At 39.3% G+C, this 18,392-nt stretch overlaps 1 protein-coding gene across 2 annotated transcripts in view; it reads right to left on the minus strand.

The window, feature by feature from the left end:
• COX10 (cytochrome c oxidase assembly factor heme A:farnesyltransferase COX10) overlaps positions 1-18,392 on the minus strand; it is a 135,735-nt gene that overhangs the window by 115,821 nt on the left and 1,522 nt on the right. Inside the window, exons 2-4 of one of the 2 annotated variants that reach the window (XM_073234757.1) lie at positions 16,592-16,705; positions 15,410-15,543; positions 13,314-13,635 (exon numbers count right to left, since the gene is read on the minus strand). In XM_073234757.1, the coding sequence (XP_073090858.1) occupies positions 13,314-13,635; positions 15,410-15,412 (325 nt within the window). In that variant the 5' untranslated portion in view covers positions 15,413-15,543; positions 16,592-16,705. The remainder of the gene's footprint in view (positions 1-13,313; positions 13,636-15,409; positions 15,544-16,591; positions 16,706-18,392) is intronic. The other variant, XM_037001405.2, reaches the window with a different exon arrangement.

The following is an 18,392-nucleotide window of genomic DNA, read 5'->3' on the forward strand; positions in this document are numbered from 1 at the left end:
GAAGTGGTAGGTAGATGCAAGATAAAGGTAGAAAACATAGTTTAGTGCTGTAAAAAGGCAAATGTAGATGATCAGATGATCAGGTGTGTGCCTATGGACTAAGTATTAATCCAGGCTAGACAAGGGCAGCAAGACATCCACGGATGCAGATTTCTCTCAAAGCAGGGGGGGGTGAGGTTCTGAGCCTCACCTCTGTTGATCCCCAAATTCTCACCTGATGGCCCCCCTGCGACTGTGCCTGTCTTAGGTTGTTCCTCCCTTGAGGAATCTTACCCGTCTCTGGCTAACCAGTCATCTTCCGGGGCCATACAGGGAAATGTAAAGTTGGTAAGTGAGAGAGAAGCCATATTGTTTGCAAAGGTTAGCTTTTTACTTCTTTGCAGATTTATGCCCTGTGGCTTCTATGCCCAGCACTTGTCTCGAGGTATCTTTACCACCTGGAGGAATTATGATACTCGGTAAATTCGATATGAGGCACGAATTCTATTTAAGGTTTGTAATTAGGAAGGAAGAAGAAAAGCTATAGATGTAGCATATTCCTTTATCTTAAATGAGATGAGATGGTACCACACTTTGCTTTGCACAGGAAACCAAGCCCTTGATAATACCCAAAATGATAATTAGGCACCTGGGTAAGTCTGACCCCGCAGGGTTGAGAAGCAATCTTTGGTCCCCTCTAGAGATTCAGGTAACATGCCCTCCATGGAGTGAGATCCCCTTGCACTTGAGAATCTAAGAGGACTCCCAGGTGTCATGTTGACAGAGCAGTTCTCTGATGGGAGATTGGTGGGGAGAGGAAACAGATAGAGGGGAGAAAAGACAGTGATGGGTGAGAATCCAGACAAACTGGGTTAGCAAGTTCCTATTTGGAGAATTAAGCCTATGTTTTTGCTTGAAATGGGAGGCAAGGCAGCTTGCTAATAGTGAAGAGGGGGCTGAGAAGAGAGTGTTGAACAAGTTCTCCAGATAAGAATTCCTCAAAGTCTGTTGGGGAGACCATCTGTACCAGGTCCAGCTAATAAAATACAGATTGGCAGGTCCCACCCAGACCTGGAGGGATGGAGTTTGCAGAGATGGGGCCCAGAAATTTGCATTATAATAAGCACTCCAAAAATCTCAAATAGAAATGAGGTTTAGAGCCACTGAAGATAAAATAATGTTCTCTAGGTTGATGGGGGAATTTGGAGTGAAGAAGAAAACTGAGCAAAGCACCAAAGGCCTCTGTGACTGTTGGAATGTGACAAAGTCAGAGAGGGAAGTGTCAGGGTGCCACCTGGATGCTTTCCTCGTTTAGCTGAATGTTCACTGTCCAATGAAAACTTGTTCATGGCAGACATGGACTGGAGCTGGTTGGCTCTCCTCTGTTGCTGGGTCCTAGACTGACAGTTCCCTCACACAAACGCATCTGATTACCAAGATGATAGGGAAAAGCTGCTGACACATCAGTGTGCATCCCCACCCACTACTCGGAAAGTGAAAGTCAAATTGGCAAACCATCTTCACTTAAATACACTGCATATGAGTGCACGCGAGTGGTGCCAGTCCCAGAGCAGACAAGGGGTGGCGTTTGTTTTTTCCTTTGGAACACTGGATAGTGGAGAGGTTGGGCAGTCTCACATCCTTTTTGGAAGGGGATGTACTGCATGACGAGAGAGCCTGGTGGGCACTATGTAGACACAGAAAAGTTGGCTATTGACAAGAGTTGACTAGGCTGGATTTCAAATACTTTGGATTTTAAAATGATAAAAGAAGAATAATGTCATACATTACAAGCTCCCCTTGCAGCTGGAGGTAACCATGCTATATAGTACTGGCCAATGAGATACAAGGAAAAGTTCCTATCAAGAGCTTTCCTTCCCAAATAAAAAGGCAAGTCTTGTAAGGAAGTTCCTGCCTTCCCACACGGTTCCCCCCCACTTCCTCGTTCTTTCTGCCTGGGATGCCACATGACAACGGGGGAGTGGCAGCCATCTTGTGGTATTGAGAACAAAAGCCACAACTAACAATGCCAGAGCAAAAAGGAGAGAACCAAGTATGTTGACAACACCCCTGAGCAGTAGCTCAGACTCCTTGATACAAGAGAAAGATAAACCCTTTATTTATTCATTTACGTGACTATTCTTCAGTTTTCAGATTCAGCTGAGCCCATTCTCAAGTTGTTTTCTTCTCTTCTTTAAAGTTGTCAACATTTTTTGAGAATGGTTATCACCCTCATATTTATCTTTACGTTTCCCTAGCATCTACCACAGCATCTTACAATCAACTCAATTAACATCAACTGTTAAATTGAACACAATTAACTCATCAGAAAACAGATTAGCCTAGAGGTATTTTTCATTTTTTCATCTAAATCAGAACACTGGCTCACCCCCACCACAAACCAACTGACATGAAGGAAAAAAATAAAAATCAGAGAAAACCCTGCATCAGCTATAAATTAGGTAAAGAGAAGATACTAAAACCCTGAAGAAATGTTTGTCAAATAGAGTACAGATGAGCCTAAATTGAAGACAGTTGCTGAGAGCTGAATTTATTACTTTCATTATTTGAACAGCAAAAAATCAGACTACATAAGTATCAGTGAATAAGGAAACGGATAAATATGGGAAAGGAAGGTTATCTGCTGTACCCATTATTCCTTCCTATATGGAGAAGAAGGAGCAAGGAGCAGAGGTGGACCACGGGTGGGATGGGCCCACTGTATGACATGCCCCTGCCCCGTCACAGCAGGAGTGTTAGAAGCCACTGCACTGTTACAGCGAGAGGAAACCAAAGCCATCACACCAACAAGAAAGCAGGGCCTCACTTGGACGTAACTCTGAGAAAAGGCAGAAATGCTTCTGAGCAGCTTAATCCAGGGTGGCAAGACACCCCTACACTACACCCGGTACAGGGTTTTCTTGCAACTTTGCAGGTGGCAACACCAGAGGAAGGCTGGCACAGGAAGGCAGCAGATTACACTGAAACCAGGTATGGGAAGACACTGGCACTGCTGTTTCAAGAACACCAAAAACACCTGCTGGAGAAAAAAGTTCCCTTGCTGGTAGCTCCCTCTTCATCTCCTTCAAGTCACAGGAACGTTATGCCAGTAATGTAAAAAGAGAGCCTCCATCCTCCGGCTTAAAATGCAAGAGGAGAGGTTCCAACAGCACCAAGTCAAACTGTTTGGTGATGAAGAGAAATCCAAACATGCGTTCATTCAGTCAGTACAGAATGGCACCCACCGTGTGCTGCATTCACTCAGTCAGTACAGAAGGGCACTCACTACGTGCACTGCTCCAGGCATGGAGGACAGAGGCACAAAAAGACAAAATGCCCTATCCTCCTGGAGCTGACACTCAGTTGGAGGTGTGACTGTCTGGAACCGTTTTGTCTTTATTCAGAAACAGATAAAGATGAAGAGGTACAATGGGTCAATGTAAGCCTTACGAAAAAGATTCTACAACACAGAAGAAAAACACAGCATGGAAGAAAAAGAGGTTGAAGGTATTTGGGAAAAGAAGCACCTTAGAATCAGTAGACTAAAACTCCTCATAAAAAGGAAGGAGCCAGGAGGCAGTGGCTGTGCCAGCTGCACTCACCCCATCATACCCGTGACAGTTGGGATGTAACAGGGACTCATTGAATAGCAGGTGAATGAGTAGGAAATGTAGGAAAAACAAACTCCATGAAACAGATAAAATGGGTCAAGGAAAGTGTACAGAAACAAAAACTGCCACAGAAGAATGTTAAAAGTCAGGGGAAGTAATAACAAGTAGCAGCATAAAGGTCAATCACTGCTGTACATAACACATCTCACAGGATCATTCATAATGAAGCAGAAAACCAGGAAAACAAGTGGAGAGCACAGAACGAAGAGGCAATTCACACCAGCAAAGGAAATAACTGGTGTAACTACAAAAAAGGAGATGATCTCACCATTATTTGATTGGTTATCTGAAAAACTCAAGAATCAACTGAAAAAATATTTTTTAGTATTACAAAACTAATTTTTCAGAAGTATGCATAACCTATTTAAAGAAAACTATAAACCTTGAAAGACATAAAAGGTTTGGATGACGATGATGTAATACAGCACAGCTCTCAATTCATCCCAAATTCATAGGTACACATGTTGAAATTCCAATTCAAATACTAAAAGAATATTTTGGTGGTTAAGGGGGATTATACAGGGACAGAATTTTATAAATTCTTAAATTTGTGAGTATGACATTAACACTGGTTAATGGCATGTTTAAAACTGCTTATATCTCCACCTTATATCATGGACTGAAATACATTTCCTATAAATGAAAAATATAAAAATCAAATCTTAAGATTAAAAACATAGATAAATATTTACAAAACTTTCATGTGGGAGAGGCTAAGCATGATTAAAAACCCAGAAACTACAAGGAAAAATACTGACAGATCTGATTACACAAAATTAACATATCTCCACCAAAATAACAATAAATGAAACCCTGAAGGAAATAAGATATGATATTTACAGTAAGTATATATAATTGGTTCAAATCTCTCATATGTAAAGATCTCTTATGAACAGTAAATAAAGACAAACACTGAAGAGAAAAAAGAAGGCAAAGAGGCCACTCATATAAGTACAAACCACCAATTAACATATGAAGAATAGAGAACCGCACCAGCAGTTTTAAATACAGATTTAAAAACTCAAGTGCCATTTTTCACCCATCAAACAGGTGGAGCTATTTAGAAAAATATCTATCATTCATTGGTGAAGGTATCCTAAGATAGATGGTCATTCTGATAATAGCATAAACAGGTAAAATAAAATTTGTCAGTGAAAATCAAAAGCTTCAAGAATATGCAGACCTCCTGACCCAGCAAGACAATCTAAGTGGAAGAGTGGTAAACAAATACTGGTGTGACCACACAGTGGCATGCTATATATATATCCAATAAAAACAAAGATGTACTTCTAAGGCTCTAACTTTCAGAAATAAATGTGTGCAAGGACATACATATGATAATAAAAACCATCCATCTTAATAAGTAAATGGCTCAACAAATCCAATGTATCTACACAATGGAATGCCAGTAACCTTAAAAAAAAAGGAGGTAGACTTAAGTATAGTGATGAAGAAGCATGTCTGTGATAAACTATTTAGGGAATAAAGCAAACAAAATGTGTATTATTACCCCATTTTTAGAAAACAAAGATGGAAGAAACTATGCATGAATAATATGAAAACAATTAACCTTTCTTGAACCTTAACTATATGCTAGATTCAGTACCAAATTTTTTACCTGTATTATTTTATCTAATTGCCACAATAATCCTATGAGGTAGTATTATTCCCATTTTACAGATGAAGAAACTGAGGCTTAGAGATGTGAAAAATATGTGCCCATCATCACAAGGTCAATGAATGTCATTAACAGATCACAACCCTGCCAGTCTGACTTCAGAGATTGTGTGGTAACATTACAACACAAATGGCACAAAAAAGGTTCAAAAACTGTATGCAAAAGTTTGGTGGCTACATGGACTGGAGGGGACTTTTTGTATATTATAATGTTTTTTGTCTTAAGAAAACACTACTTTTAAATTTTTTAAAAGGTCATCAAAAATAGGGTAAACATTGGCATAAAAAGATATGCAAAGAGTAATAGTTTCTTAAAATTAAAGAAAGCTTTTACATTATAATCTTACATTTATTTAAAAAACAAAAATATATGAATGGGATGTAGAAAAAAAATTCTAGAATACACCAAAATCATCAAAGTGGTTATTATTTTGTTGTAGAGAGATTCCATTCTTCTCATTTTTGCTTATCTGCATTTTCTATTTTTTCTAAAAGTAAACAATAATAAAAAAATACTACTGTAACATTTAATAAGCATATATTATCAAGGTAATTATTTTTAAACAAACTAAATTCAAGAAATTATAATTTTACTCAATATTTTTATGAATTGTGAAAAATCCCTTATACAGTATCTGACAGCTAAAGACTACGGTAAATTGACTTTTAAAAGTCATACAAGCAATCTAAAGTAAAACTGTATCTTCCATTCCTTTTAATAAAAAAGCAGCTTTCTAGACTCTAAGGAGAAAAAAATTTATACATTTATAGACTGTCGTTTATATCAGCTCCATCAATAGCACAGCCTATTGGTACTAATAAACAATCTATTTTAGTGTACTAGTCTCAGAAAATGTGTTATAGCTTTTCAGCACAGATGTTACTCAAGAAAAAAATTTCTGCTTTTTATTGACCTATATTAAGTATAAACTCAGTTGAGTCACCAAAGCCTCTTATGATCCTAATCCAAATACAATTTCTTCAATCCAGTGTGGTCCTTGCAACAAACTCCAAAAACATATTGTAAATAGCTCAACTGGAAAGAGAAACTCAAGGGAGACATATTATTATTTCTTTATAAACTTGGTCTTACTTCCTTTCATAGGAAAGAAAAAAAAAAACTTTAAAATGGCATAGCCAGCAAACACCTGGCCCAGATCCTGGCATAGGTGCCAAGGCATCAGCTGCTGCCACCCAACAAGTATACAAATGAAATATAAGAATGATCACTGTATGGCCATTTACTTATTCTATAGTTAATTATCTTCAGTATATTAAAGCTATAAACAAAAGGAAGACTAGTTTTATAAAAGTGATAACTGACTCCCAGATATTTCTGCTTGGCTATCATTAGCTATAAATGAACTGCCCAAGATGTTCAAGAGTCTGAAAGAAATCAATTGATAGATATCAGGGATTTTCTTAAAGAAAAAAATCCTGCTGACTCTAAGACACGTGTGAATTCAAGTAATAAACTAAATAGGAAAGTGAAAGGTCAAATAAGAGGGTAGGGGTCACCCAAAGGGTGCTGCCTGTTTAAATGGAACAAGCAGAAGGAAATGACTTTAATTCCATTAGCTCATCCAGAAACCTGGGGAATGGAATATATACAGTGATACGGGGAGACATTTACTGCCCTAGGACTCCTCCATCTGCGGCTGCAGGGGAGGCGGCCTCTCCCTCTTCCTCGGTGCATCCTGCTTTTGCATACCTCTCTTGTGTGGTCCAGAGCCTGCCCACTGGCTTCTCCTGCTGCCAGTGGTGGGAAAGGCTGCTCTGGATCTCCCTAGGAGACTTCTCCCTACATCCAGCCAGACCGCTGGGTCTGGGACCAGCACTCTTCTTGCAAAATACCTACTTCACTTTCTCAAAGGGTGGCCAGAGCCACCAGCATCAGATCATTCAGCATCCTCGTCAGAAATGCAGATCTCTGGTGTCTGCCCTGGGATTTGAATCCCTGGGGACAGCAGCAGGAAGTGCCGTTTTAACACATGTGCTATGTATGCTCCTTAGCATACTAACAGGTGGGAATCAAGGAGTCAATGTGCACTACAACACAGTATGTAAAATTAAATGAGTAATTTAATCATTGTTTTAGAGGTCAAACACCATGCTTTGAATATCAAATCCTACTTCTGGAATACCTATTCAGATACACACCACTAGAAGGTATGAGAAAGGAAAAACAATACAACAGCCAGCATGAAGGAAAGATACGCACCCCTAGAAAAACACTTGAGCCTAAAACTTTCCTGTCTGTTCCTAAAGAAATAAACATTACGAAAACAAACTTTAAGAAATTATGTTAAACTAATTATTTAAACTACTTCATTTAAGACTCTAAGAGGAAACACTGCTAATTGTTTCCTGACTTAGCAGCCAGATGAAACGGACTTCCCAAATGCCAAATAAAGTCCTCTTTCCAGCCAGGCATCTCAGCAGACATTTTTCATTTGAAAGTGCTGACTATGTCCTTCATGTACTGTGTCTTCTCTTTCAGCTTCTGTGACAAAGCCTTTTCCTGTCTCCCTTCCTCTGACCATTAATTTCCTTGTAGACTCCGTTACACTCTACACAGTCCTTAAAAGGCGATGTACCCCAAAGTCCAGTCCTTGGCCTTCTGCTCTGGTCCCTCTGGGCACACGTGCTGACCCTTGGCAGCCTTGTATAATACAACAGCCTCATGGGCAACTCCACTCTGAAGACGCCTCCTTCTTCCAACCCAGTGCCCTATCTGGGCTCCTGTCCTCCATAGCCAACTACCCAGTGGGATCTCCACCTGGATTTGCCAATGGCAACTCAAACTCCATGTGTCCAAAACTGAACTCCATTCATGCTGGCTTTCATACCAGAAGGCTGTGAGTTTTTCTAGAGCTGGGGCAGCAAATTTAAATGGCTGTGGGGGCACCCAGTACCAAATTTATTTTTTATTTAAGAAACAAAGGTATAACTCTTCACACAGTCACTTCTATGTAGCTTGCAAATGTTATCTCATTTAATACTCAGAACAACTCTATGGAGTAGGTAGTGTTATCCCTGGTTTATAGATGGGTAAACTAAGGAAAAGAGAGATTATGGAACTTGCTCAAGGTCACCACTCCACTAGGAAAAGCCAGGACTTGAGGTCACTACACTATGTTCTTCCAGAGAACTGGGCCAGCTGTAGGATAGCACAGAACATAGGGACTGGAGGACTGGAGAATGTCTGCTTCATCTCACGGTAGCCAAACCTTTGCAACTCCACATCCTAGACCTTTTATTTTATGCCTCCTCAGTACTCTACCATATCTGCCTATGGTTCTATTCATTTTATTCCCTCAATATTTCTCTCTCTCTCCTTTCTCCCTTCCCCAACAGAGCCTTAGTTCAGCCCCAAGCCATTTCTCAACTGCCTACTACTGACCTGTTGGTCATCATCCTTGCCTCCCACTAATCTATGCTCTACAGCCAGGATCAGCACTTTTTCTCTAAAGGGCCAGACAGGTAATACTTCAGGCTTTCCAGTTTTCTGTTGCAATTACTCAGCCCTGCAGATGTAGCATGATGTCAACACAGAAATGGATGCGGCTGTGTTCCCATAAAACTTTATTTACAAAAACAGGTAAATCTTGCTCAACAATACTACCATCAGTTTTCTCAATCAATCCTGGTCCTTATGCTTAAATATATTTGACGTAGTCCCAAACGTTAGAGAATATGATAAAAATATAAAAGCACCAGAAAAAAACTTGAGTGAATTATTTTTATAAACATAGGGTTGTGAAAATTGAAGCATAAAAAAAAAAAGAAACCTAATAAATTTGAACATCTCAGTGGGGTCAAATAAAATAACAAAATTAACATCACAAAGTAAAAAGAAAAAGCGAAATGAAAAAAAAAAACATTTTAAATGTGTACGACAGATGAAATGCTAACTTTCTTTATAAAGAGCTCTAAAAAAATCATTAACAAATGACCAAGGATATAAGAGGTAAAGAATAGAAGGAAAAATACAAATGATCAAAACAGAGAAAAAGATGCTAAATCCCACCAAAACTTTAAAAATGAAAATATACATAAAAATCTTTTTCAGTTATCAAATAGACAAAACTGGTAGACTGCCTCTGCATGAGCACAAAGAACAGAGGGAATCAGATTCCCACATGCTAGTGGAAGGACTGTAAATTATCTTTTTTAAGGAACAAACTAGTCAAATATCAAAATTAAAATTTTCAAAGCTAGCAATTACATTTCTAAACACTTACTCTACAGATAACTCACATAAGTACACAGAGACTTATGTACATGAAAGTAACCACAGAATTGTTTTGAACAGCAAACTGGAAACACCTTAAACGTTTACCTGTAGAGGGTTTGTTAAGTAAATTATGGCAGTTCCATATAACGGATTGTATATAGTAAAGTAAACATTGCCAGTGAGAGCTATATTGTTCAGAGAAAATAGCAAGTTGGAGTTCGCTACTACTTGTGTTGTACATGTGTGTGTATGTGTGATCCTATTTCTATTAAAATGTATAATCATATCTTTATCTTCATGCTGCATATTTATACATACACAGAAGGCTACATTTCAAGCAGGGGTTTACTTAAAATAGAGGGAAAGGTACTTTTTCAGTTTAAGGTACGTGCTTCCCTATAATTTGAACAGTTTTGCAATAAGTTTATACTAATTCAGTAGTCATTTCAAGCCACTTAAAAGGGTAATTAAGACAAACTCAAGGTGATTATGTCCCTCTAAAAACTTTCCTGGACTTTCCACTGCTGGGGCATAAGAGTCAAACTCTTCAACAAGAAATACTTGTCAATGTGCCAACATGGCCCCACCTGACTCTTCTCAGCCAGCATCTCTTCTCCATGACCCCAATCACACTGCATTACTCAGAGCATCCTGAAGTTTTTCTGAGCTTCTCTACCTTTGCACAGGCTTCTCCCTCTGCTCACAATCCTTGCCTTCTCTGCTTAGTAAATCCTCACTCACCGCAATCCCCCCCAGGAAGAAACAGCAAGCCCCTCTCCGGGTGGCCACTCTGCCATACGCACACATGTGCTGTAACACCTGTAACATTAATTTCCCTAATGATGCATATAGTAATAATAGTATTAACTATAGCTAATAAGTACCTATGAGGTGCTGGGCACACAGGCGTTTCACACTGATTAGTCATTCAATCCTCACGATGATGCTGTCAAGTAAGCACCATTGTTTGTTTCTCAGGTAAAGAAACTATGGCACTCTAACGGTAAATAAATTGCCCAATATAACACAGTTACTAAGAAAGCGCTCTGGGTTTGAAACACAGATGTATCTGACCACACCTGCCTTCTTTTTGTATATTTGGGTACGTACAAAATCTCCCCACTATCAACCTCTTGAGGACAGAAATCCTGTGTGTTAGTCTGTATCTCCAGCATCTAAAGCAACGGGGTGCATGTTAGACACCCAATAAATACTGAAGGCAGACAGCCTTATCATTAAAAGGTGACTTAATGGGTATGATCTAGCTGCAACCACTACACAATGCAGGACCACTTCTCAGCTTCTCTTGAAGGTGATGTGCTTCCACCTGGATGGTGCCAATGACAAGGACCGCCGCCCTGCGAGGCAGCCCACTACACATACGGATCGCTCTGCTAAGAAAGCTCCCTCCCACTGACGGGATCTGCCACTGTCAGCACACGCGATCTCCTCATCCTGCCCCATGAACTACAAATCAGCAGCATTGTTCTTTCAACTAAGCAGAGCCACAGACACCTGAAGATGGCCATCCTGTCTTCATTCTCCCTTCCTTCACCATCTTTCTCCCCCCAGCCTCCTGTTGTCCAAGCGGAACAATCTCAGCACCCAAGTAACAGGACTTCAACTTTTCCTCGCAGCTGCCCTCAGTTTGTCAATTTCCCTCAGAAAAGCAAGTTCCTGCCAAGTGAGAAGCACAGTGCCCTGAGAGCTGGAAGTACTCCATCGGCAGACGGCACGACGGCTGCCCTCCAAATCCTACAGGAAACATACATTAAAAAGACAATCAAATGTTTGCTTGTAACTATTTAGAAGCTAACCTTTGAGGATCAGGCATATTGTTGGGCACTTTAAATGTACTAGGTGATTTAATTCTTAAATGAGTTATTAATTTTCCCACTTACAGATGAGGAAATTGTCTCAGCAAGACTAAGGAACTGCCCAAAATCTCACTGGCTAGTATACGTCATGGCCAGGATCTGAAATTCAGGTCGGCTTTGACTTCAAAGTCATATTCCGAGTTTAGGGAAGGGAGACTGGGGCCAAGGGCAGACTTAGTGGAGTATCCTTGAAAGGATCTAACTGGACATGAAAGAGGCAGGAAAAAAGAGTCTGGTGGGGTGGAAGGCCTAGCCTAACTGACAGGGCAGGGTTGAGGACAAGGAAGAAAGGGAAAAAAGTCTATTTCTGGGGAGGACTTTCATCATTTCAGATCGCAGTATTCCTTTAAGATCAGGCAGAATTGAGGCAGGAGGCAATGTGGAGGAATGTAGACTCTTGAGTAGATTAGGAATATATGAAAACAACGTTTTAGGAAAGGTAGTCCAGCAGGAGAATGCAGAACAGTCAGGAGCTGCTATGACAACAAAAGGCCTCATATGTTTTGGACCCCAACTAGGAAGGCAGCTGCAGAAACGGGGACGAGAAATCTCAAAGGCACTACAAAAGACCCCAATATTTATAGCTGGATGTTAGGCCCGAGACAAAGGAAGAATGAGAGCAAAGAATTAAGAATGATTCTAAGCTTTCTCACCAGGAAGTGAAGAATGCTGGTATTACTGACACAAATGGGATGATGAGAGGAAAGGTAACCTGACTGGGAGGCAGACACTGGGGTGGGCATGCTGAGGTGGCGCACAAGAAGGGAGACGCTCCTGCTCTTGATGCCTGTAGCCAGAGAAGCCTCACCAGGGTGACATACTTTTACTCATATCTGCAGTCATTCTGAACATGTCAACAACCTAACACTGGTACCACTTGTGTAAATGACAAAAAACAACTTCTGCACATTTATGATGGTTCCCTGCTCAGCTGTCATAAAGTGCTGAGACCTATTTTCAAGGATACCACATGGAATTAGTCTCATTGCTTAGAGTCACACTACATGTCTTACTATGATTCTTCAGCCCTTTGTTAAACTCCCTATGTCTATTTGTCATCCCCCCAAAAGGATTTATTTAGGTGAGATTGGTCACTGAGGTAAGAGGCTACCTGGTTTACCTCCTCTTACCCTGTATTTTTAGCTCAGTTCCTTTGAAAAACAAACATCAACCTCCCCTCATTTTCTCTGCTCTCAAAAGCCTGTCTCATCCCTTCATTTCCTGGTTTTGACTCAGTAACATTATTTCCCATTTTCTGTCCCCAAAGAATACCTGGTTTAATTTTATTATTCACCCATGTATTTCATCTCCTTACTCTAATCCAAGAAGAAAGAGACCAGGTCTTCAGCCTACAGGATGACCAAGAATCTACCTTCTCAAGTTTCCAAACCTCTTTTCAGAGGACTGTACACTCCCGTGCACCTGGGATAATCCCAGAGGCCCTACACTAAGCAAAGCACAGCAGTGAGCTGGAAGTCCCAGTGGCCCCTGTGGGTCACCGCGCATCAAGCACAGTGGCCAGTCCCTGTTTTTTCAGAACTCAGAGAGGACTTGCTATCTTACTGTGATTTTAAAGGATGGTAGGTATAAAAACACAAAATACAGAGAAAGCAGCAGGATATGCACTCTACTTTAATTCCAGGTAAAAGAGAGCCTATTTTTAGTACAATATATTTAGTGCAATGCTACTTATAGTTTGTGTAAACAGAAGTCCAAAAATTTGATTTTGAATCCCCATCAAATTGAAGAGAAAAAAATGCTAAGAAAGATCTTCAGTTTCAAAGTATTCCCTTTGGAGCAGTAATAAAATCAGCTTTTGTTTAACTAAAAATAACATTTCAAGTAAGGATCTACACACAAGGAAAACAGTACCTGTGAGTTTGATTTTGGACAGTCGAGCCAAAATTCCTGGCAAATCGTCCACATGTAGTTTCATCTCTTTCCATTGCTTTTCATCTTTTGTCTCTTTTCCAACATATACTGAGCCTTCAATGACTGAGGCAGATTCTAGTTCTATCAGTTCCTTTTCATTTCGGTTTCTGGACACAGAGAGGGTAGTGGGTGAAAGGGGTCGCATCTCATACACTTCTGCTTTGGCCTGACCCAAAGACGTTTTTTCAAGGAAAGGAGATGCCACTGTCTCTGGCTTCGGTTTTACTTGCTGGTAGAGGCTTCTGTTCAGTTGTGTGACATACTAAATAGAAAAAGGACATGTTACTATAAAGCCAAGGCCCAAATGTTCTGACACAGTTGTCTAGTAACACCTTCCACCAGTTCAACTTCTGCGGTGCTTCAAAGATTTTCTTGCATCTTTATAAAAATGTGCTGAATTAACTAATTGGAATTATTAGAATATTTAGAATGTCTGTTACATAGAAATCACTCTACTGGGAGATTTGGAGAAGAGAGTTAATGCCTCAGCAATGGTTATCAAGTTCTGTGGTTTAGAAAATCCTTGGAATTTAAGTTCCTTGAAAGAAAAATAAATTTATTTCTTATTCACCTCCTCCAGAATTTTCCCCAGTGTAGTTTCACATTCCAAATACAATGAAAAAATTTTCTACAATCAATAGCCCAAGTCAGCCTGTTGACCTTCCATGCTTCTAGGCAACAGTCCAGAAAGCAGGTCCGTGGTACGGCATAATCGAGTGCGAAGTGACATTACAGCGCTATTTCCATGGAAAGAACAAGAGTTTGAGTTGGACAGCCTCTATTGTTTACTAGCACAAAGTAATAACTACTATTAATATTTGTGAGGCACTTTATAGTTCATATAATATAATCTAATTTAAGTGTCTCAACAGTTGTTAAAGAAAATGGATCATTATTAGTCTCTCTTTCTTTCATTTACAGACAAGGAAACCTTGGCTCGGAAATAAACCGGCAGAGCCAAGAGTCAACAACCAGTTAGTTACAGGTAGCCCAGGGCCTTGAGCCACCTACCTGACCACTAGTAGGTGAATTTCCATTATATCACAAAGGCTAGAAATCATATATACTAATTCTCTGCTAGAATTACAAACTCATGAATGAATCTAGAGTTCTATTTACATGAAAAAGGCATAATACATATTTGAGTTTTCCTTCTAAATATCCATTATCCTCGATGTTCCCACTTTAAATATGAACATTTCTGGATATTTAAATGTCTTATCAAACAATTAGTAATAAAAACAATGTAATAAAAAAAGGAGTTTTATTAAAATTTTAAGTTAATTTTAAGTTAAGTGGGCATTCTACATTAAAAATAGATGGCAATATCAAATATGACCAGATTAGGAATTTGCTATTTTTTCATGTGTGCATTATAATCACAGGTTTTTAGCTATCATTTCTCCATTCTATGGTTCTTTTTGAGAAAGTAGCAATGCCCTTCACTGGTAATTAAGAGTAAGTTGCCATGTGGCCCACAGTACCATGGAACCAAACACGATAAAGGCCTACAAGATTAAGATACATTATCGATGTCCACTGTAAAATGCCTAGCAAATTACAAAAACTCCATTTGTTTGAGTCTACTCAGTATGCATGTATTTGAAAGACTTTTAAAGGCACTGCTGACATAAGAAAATAGAAGAGTCACACTGCAGAAGCAACTATATCTGTATGACTGATGTATTCACACAACTTTAAAGATAATTTTAAAAGGTGTATTATAAAAGTTCAGCTTCTCCTAATTTTAGCCTCACTGATATATGCCAGGAGTTTTCAATCTGTCTCCAAACTTAAAACTTAATCAGTAAGTTCTAGATCATACTTTTAACCTCAAACACCAGAAATATTCTGCTTTCAGTTAAGAAGAATTGAAACAAGGAGTTAAAATTTTGGATAAACTTAAAAGGACACTAAATAAAAGTCCTTTTCAAATGTACTTCTTACAACTCTTCTTATAACAGGAATTGCTGAGACTCCCATATTCAGAGGAAGTAAAGGCAGGCAGCATCAGAGTAAGGATGGTCTGAACATACCATGCGCTTGAGGAAGGTGAAGTGCTGAAATGTAATCCACTGCTTATTGACGCTCCTGAAAAGATGCACGAACTTGTGAGGGGCTTCCTGCACGGCTCTCCTTTCTAGATACCAGACACATCCTGCTACCCGACCTGTGATCGAGAGAGGAAAAGACGTTCAGATGATGACTGCTCCTCACCAAATGGTGAACACATTTACCTGGCAGCAAGCCAGGCACTGTGGTCAGAAATGCATGTGTGATGGCTCTGAACTTTAGAATGGTCTAATCGAGATTTGTGAATAAAAACAATTTATCAGTTCTACTCACTAAGTCAGTGTAATTCTCCCACATGGCTATGGAAATTTTTCATTTCAGGGCCATTATGCTTATATTATACTAAATGTTGACATACTATAGATATTTTTAAGAAGACAATAAAAAATGGTCAGATTACTCACTTTTAAAATGGAAAATAAGAATAGTTTTTCTCAATAAATAATGTAAACTGGAAGATAGACTTCACATTAATATTTTGGCCATGTTAGGTAAGACAACTAATAGGGAAAAGGTAACAGTCCTCAATGAAGTATGACTCTTTTTAATCTAAGGAAGAAGCTATTTTTTTCATATCCAAATTTGGCTTTTAATCTGCCTCTAAACCTCTCAAATAACAAATAAAATGCTTTCATTATGGCCGCATCCCAGTCAAGCCTTTAACAGTACAACACTACAGATTCTCCCACCTTTACAAAATCTCTACTCCCAGGGCTTCCATGATGCTAAAGGTCCCTGGTTCTATGCCACCTTCTGTTCATCACTTCTCAATTTCCTACGGTGTCAACTCTTGCCATGTCTGCCACTTTAAGGCACTGGTGTTCCATGTTCTAAACACTACACAGTCTCTGAATAAATGCAGTTACAGAGTAGATCCAATCTCCAACTCATTTCTAGGTTCATTATGTCTATTTCCATTCTCTCTTAGTATCTCCACATGTATGGGTTGCAGTGTATCTTTACAAACACTTTATATTCTCACCCTTATCTCTACTCTGCTCCCTACTGCAGATAATGCCAGCATCTACTTAAGAACTCAGGAACATACTGGACTCTTCCTTCCTCACCTAACAACCATCAAGTCCAGTCAACTCTGAAATGCAGGTCAAATCTGTCCACTTCTTCCTATTCCTACTGATACTGACCCTTATTTTATATTTGGACTCTGGTAACTGTTGAGGGATTCCAGCCAGCCATCCCAACTTCGGTAATTTCCTTTCTTCTCCAACTCAAGTTCCATAAAGCCAATGGTTTTCTTCCTGAAGCCCAGAATACATTTTACTCACCCAAACATGTAGAGATTCCCTGCAGCGAGGTTGTCTTACTATCCTACACTAAGCATATTACACAATTGGTTTACCTTGGTTCCCTTGTCTCCTTGCTTGCAGTATCTTGCTTTCCCCCTTCTACCTATCTCTTTTCAACTACTTTGTCACTCTATGCTATTTTTTATGGAACTTTTTAGTGCAAATTGTTTCTACTGTCATACTTCTTTAGTTCCTTGATGTCAAGGACTCTCCGTTACTAATTCTGCTGCAACAGCTACCAGGGTACTTTCCATATAATAATAAAATGTCTGAGGACTGGATCACCCACGTAGCTTATCCAGACTGTGGGAAGAACTATCACTGCCCTTTGGAATGTACGGCAATGATCTTCAACTGGAGATGAGTCAGTTCCTCCCTGAGCCCACATCCTCAAACCCCAGGTAATTATGAAATGCCTGCTTTCCTCTTATGGGAATACATGGTGCCTATGTATGCATACAGGAAGTATGAAATCAGTCTTCTGACTGAAATTGACTGTGAAATCAGTCCTCTGACATTCAAGGTGTGTTTTTGGATTTTTTTTATGGTGTATATTTTTCCTTTTTGGCCTTGATATTGTTTTTTGGAATAACAGTTTTTCAATACTAAAAGATTATGTTCAGAAGACATCAAGGTTTTATTGTTCTGGGGCCTTCATTTCAAAACCTGTTTTGAGTTCATTTGTCATTCGTTGTCAGATGACAAATGCATTTTGCTGAGAGGGAAAGAACCATCTTGGAAAATACCTCCTCTCAAGATTAAGTAGGTCAAACTAAAGTTTTTACAGAATCGTAATTCAAAAAAAATAAGCTAGGAAACTGTACTTGTAAATGATGAAAACACTTCATTTAGTCCAAACATATCAATTTCTATGAATAAGTGCCTAGAAATACAAAGACATTTCAGCCCTAGGTAAGTGAACATAGGTTTGAAGATACACAGGGCTTAACAACAGATACATAAAAAATCTGGAAACTTGACCATATCCATTATTCACCATTAACAATGAGTCATGATTACAGGGCTTTCATAATGAGTGAGCAGACATATAACTGAAAGGTCCTGGCAATGTTTTAATGGCTATAAAATACTCTTAACTTTTAGGAGCAAAACCAGACATGACCTCCGGACATCCAGCAGAGTTCTCGCTTACCTTTTTGCCACCGCTTCCCACCATGCTGCCTCCATATCAAACCCCTGTAGCGGGTCTTCCAAGTGGGTCAGACTAGGTTGTACAGACTACTTATTAGCATTTTTTTGGCAATTATGTTCATAACTTTAGGAAGTGCCTCTTAATTCCTCCCACACAAGCATTAGAAGACTTATCCAGCAAAAAAAAACCACATGAACCTTATGCAGTCCACTTACTAGAATTGGGGAATTCTGAGCAGTCAAATAAAACTGTCCTATAGAGAACTGAAAAATACAGAACTGAAAGGCAGAAAAGGTAGTATGAGGAATGCACAGTAGAATAACCTCCATAAAAGGTGGTAATTCAAGTAATGAAAAAGGATGAGCTCTCTAAGAATTGAGAGATAGGGTTAGGATCAAAGAACACTCACTGTCAGTAACCATAAAAGGTAACAAAAAAAAAATCAATGAGAATCACAGACCTTTTAGTTATATACAATATGGAAAA

Source organism: Manis javanica, chromosome 4 (assembly GCF_040802235.1).
Source record: "Manis javanica isolate MJ-LG chromosome 4, MJ_LKY, whole genome shotgun sequence".
NCBI lineage: Eukaryota > Metazoa > Chordata > Mammalia > Pholidota > Manidae > Manis > Manis javanica.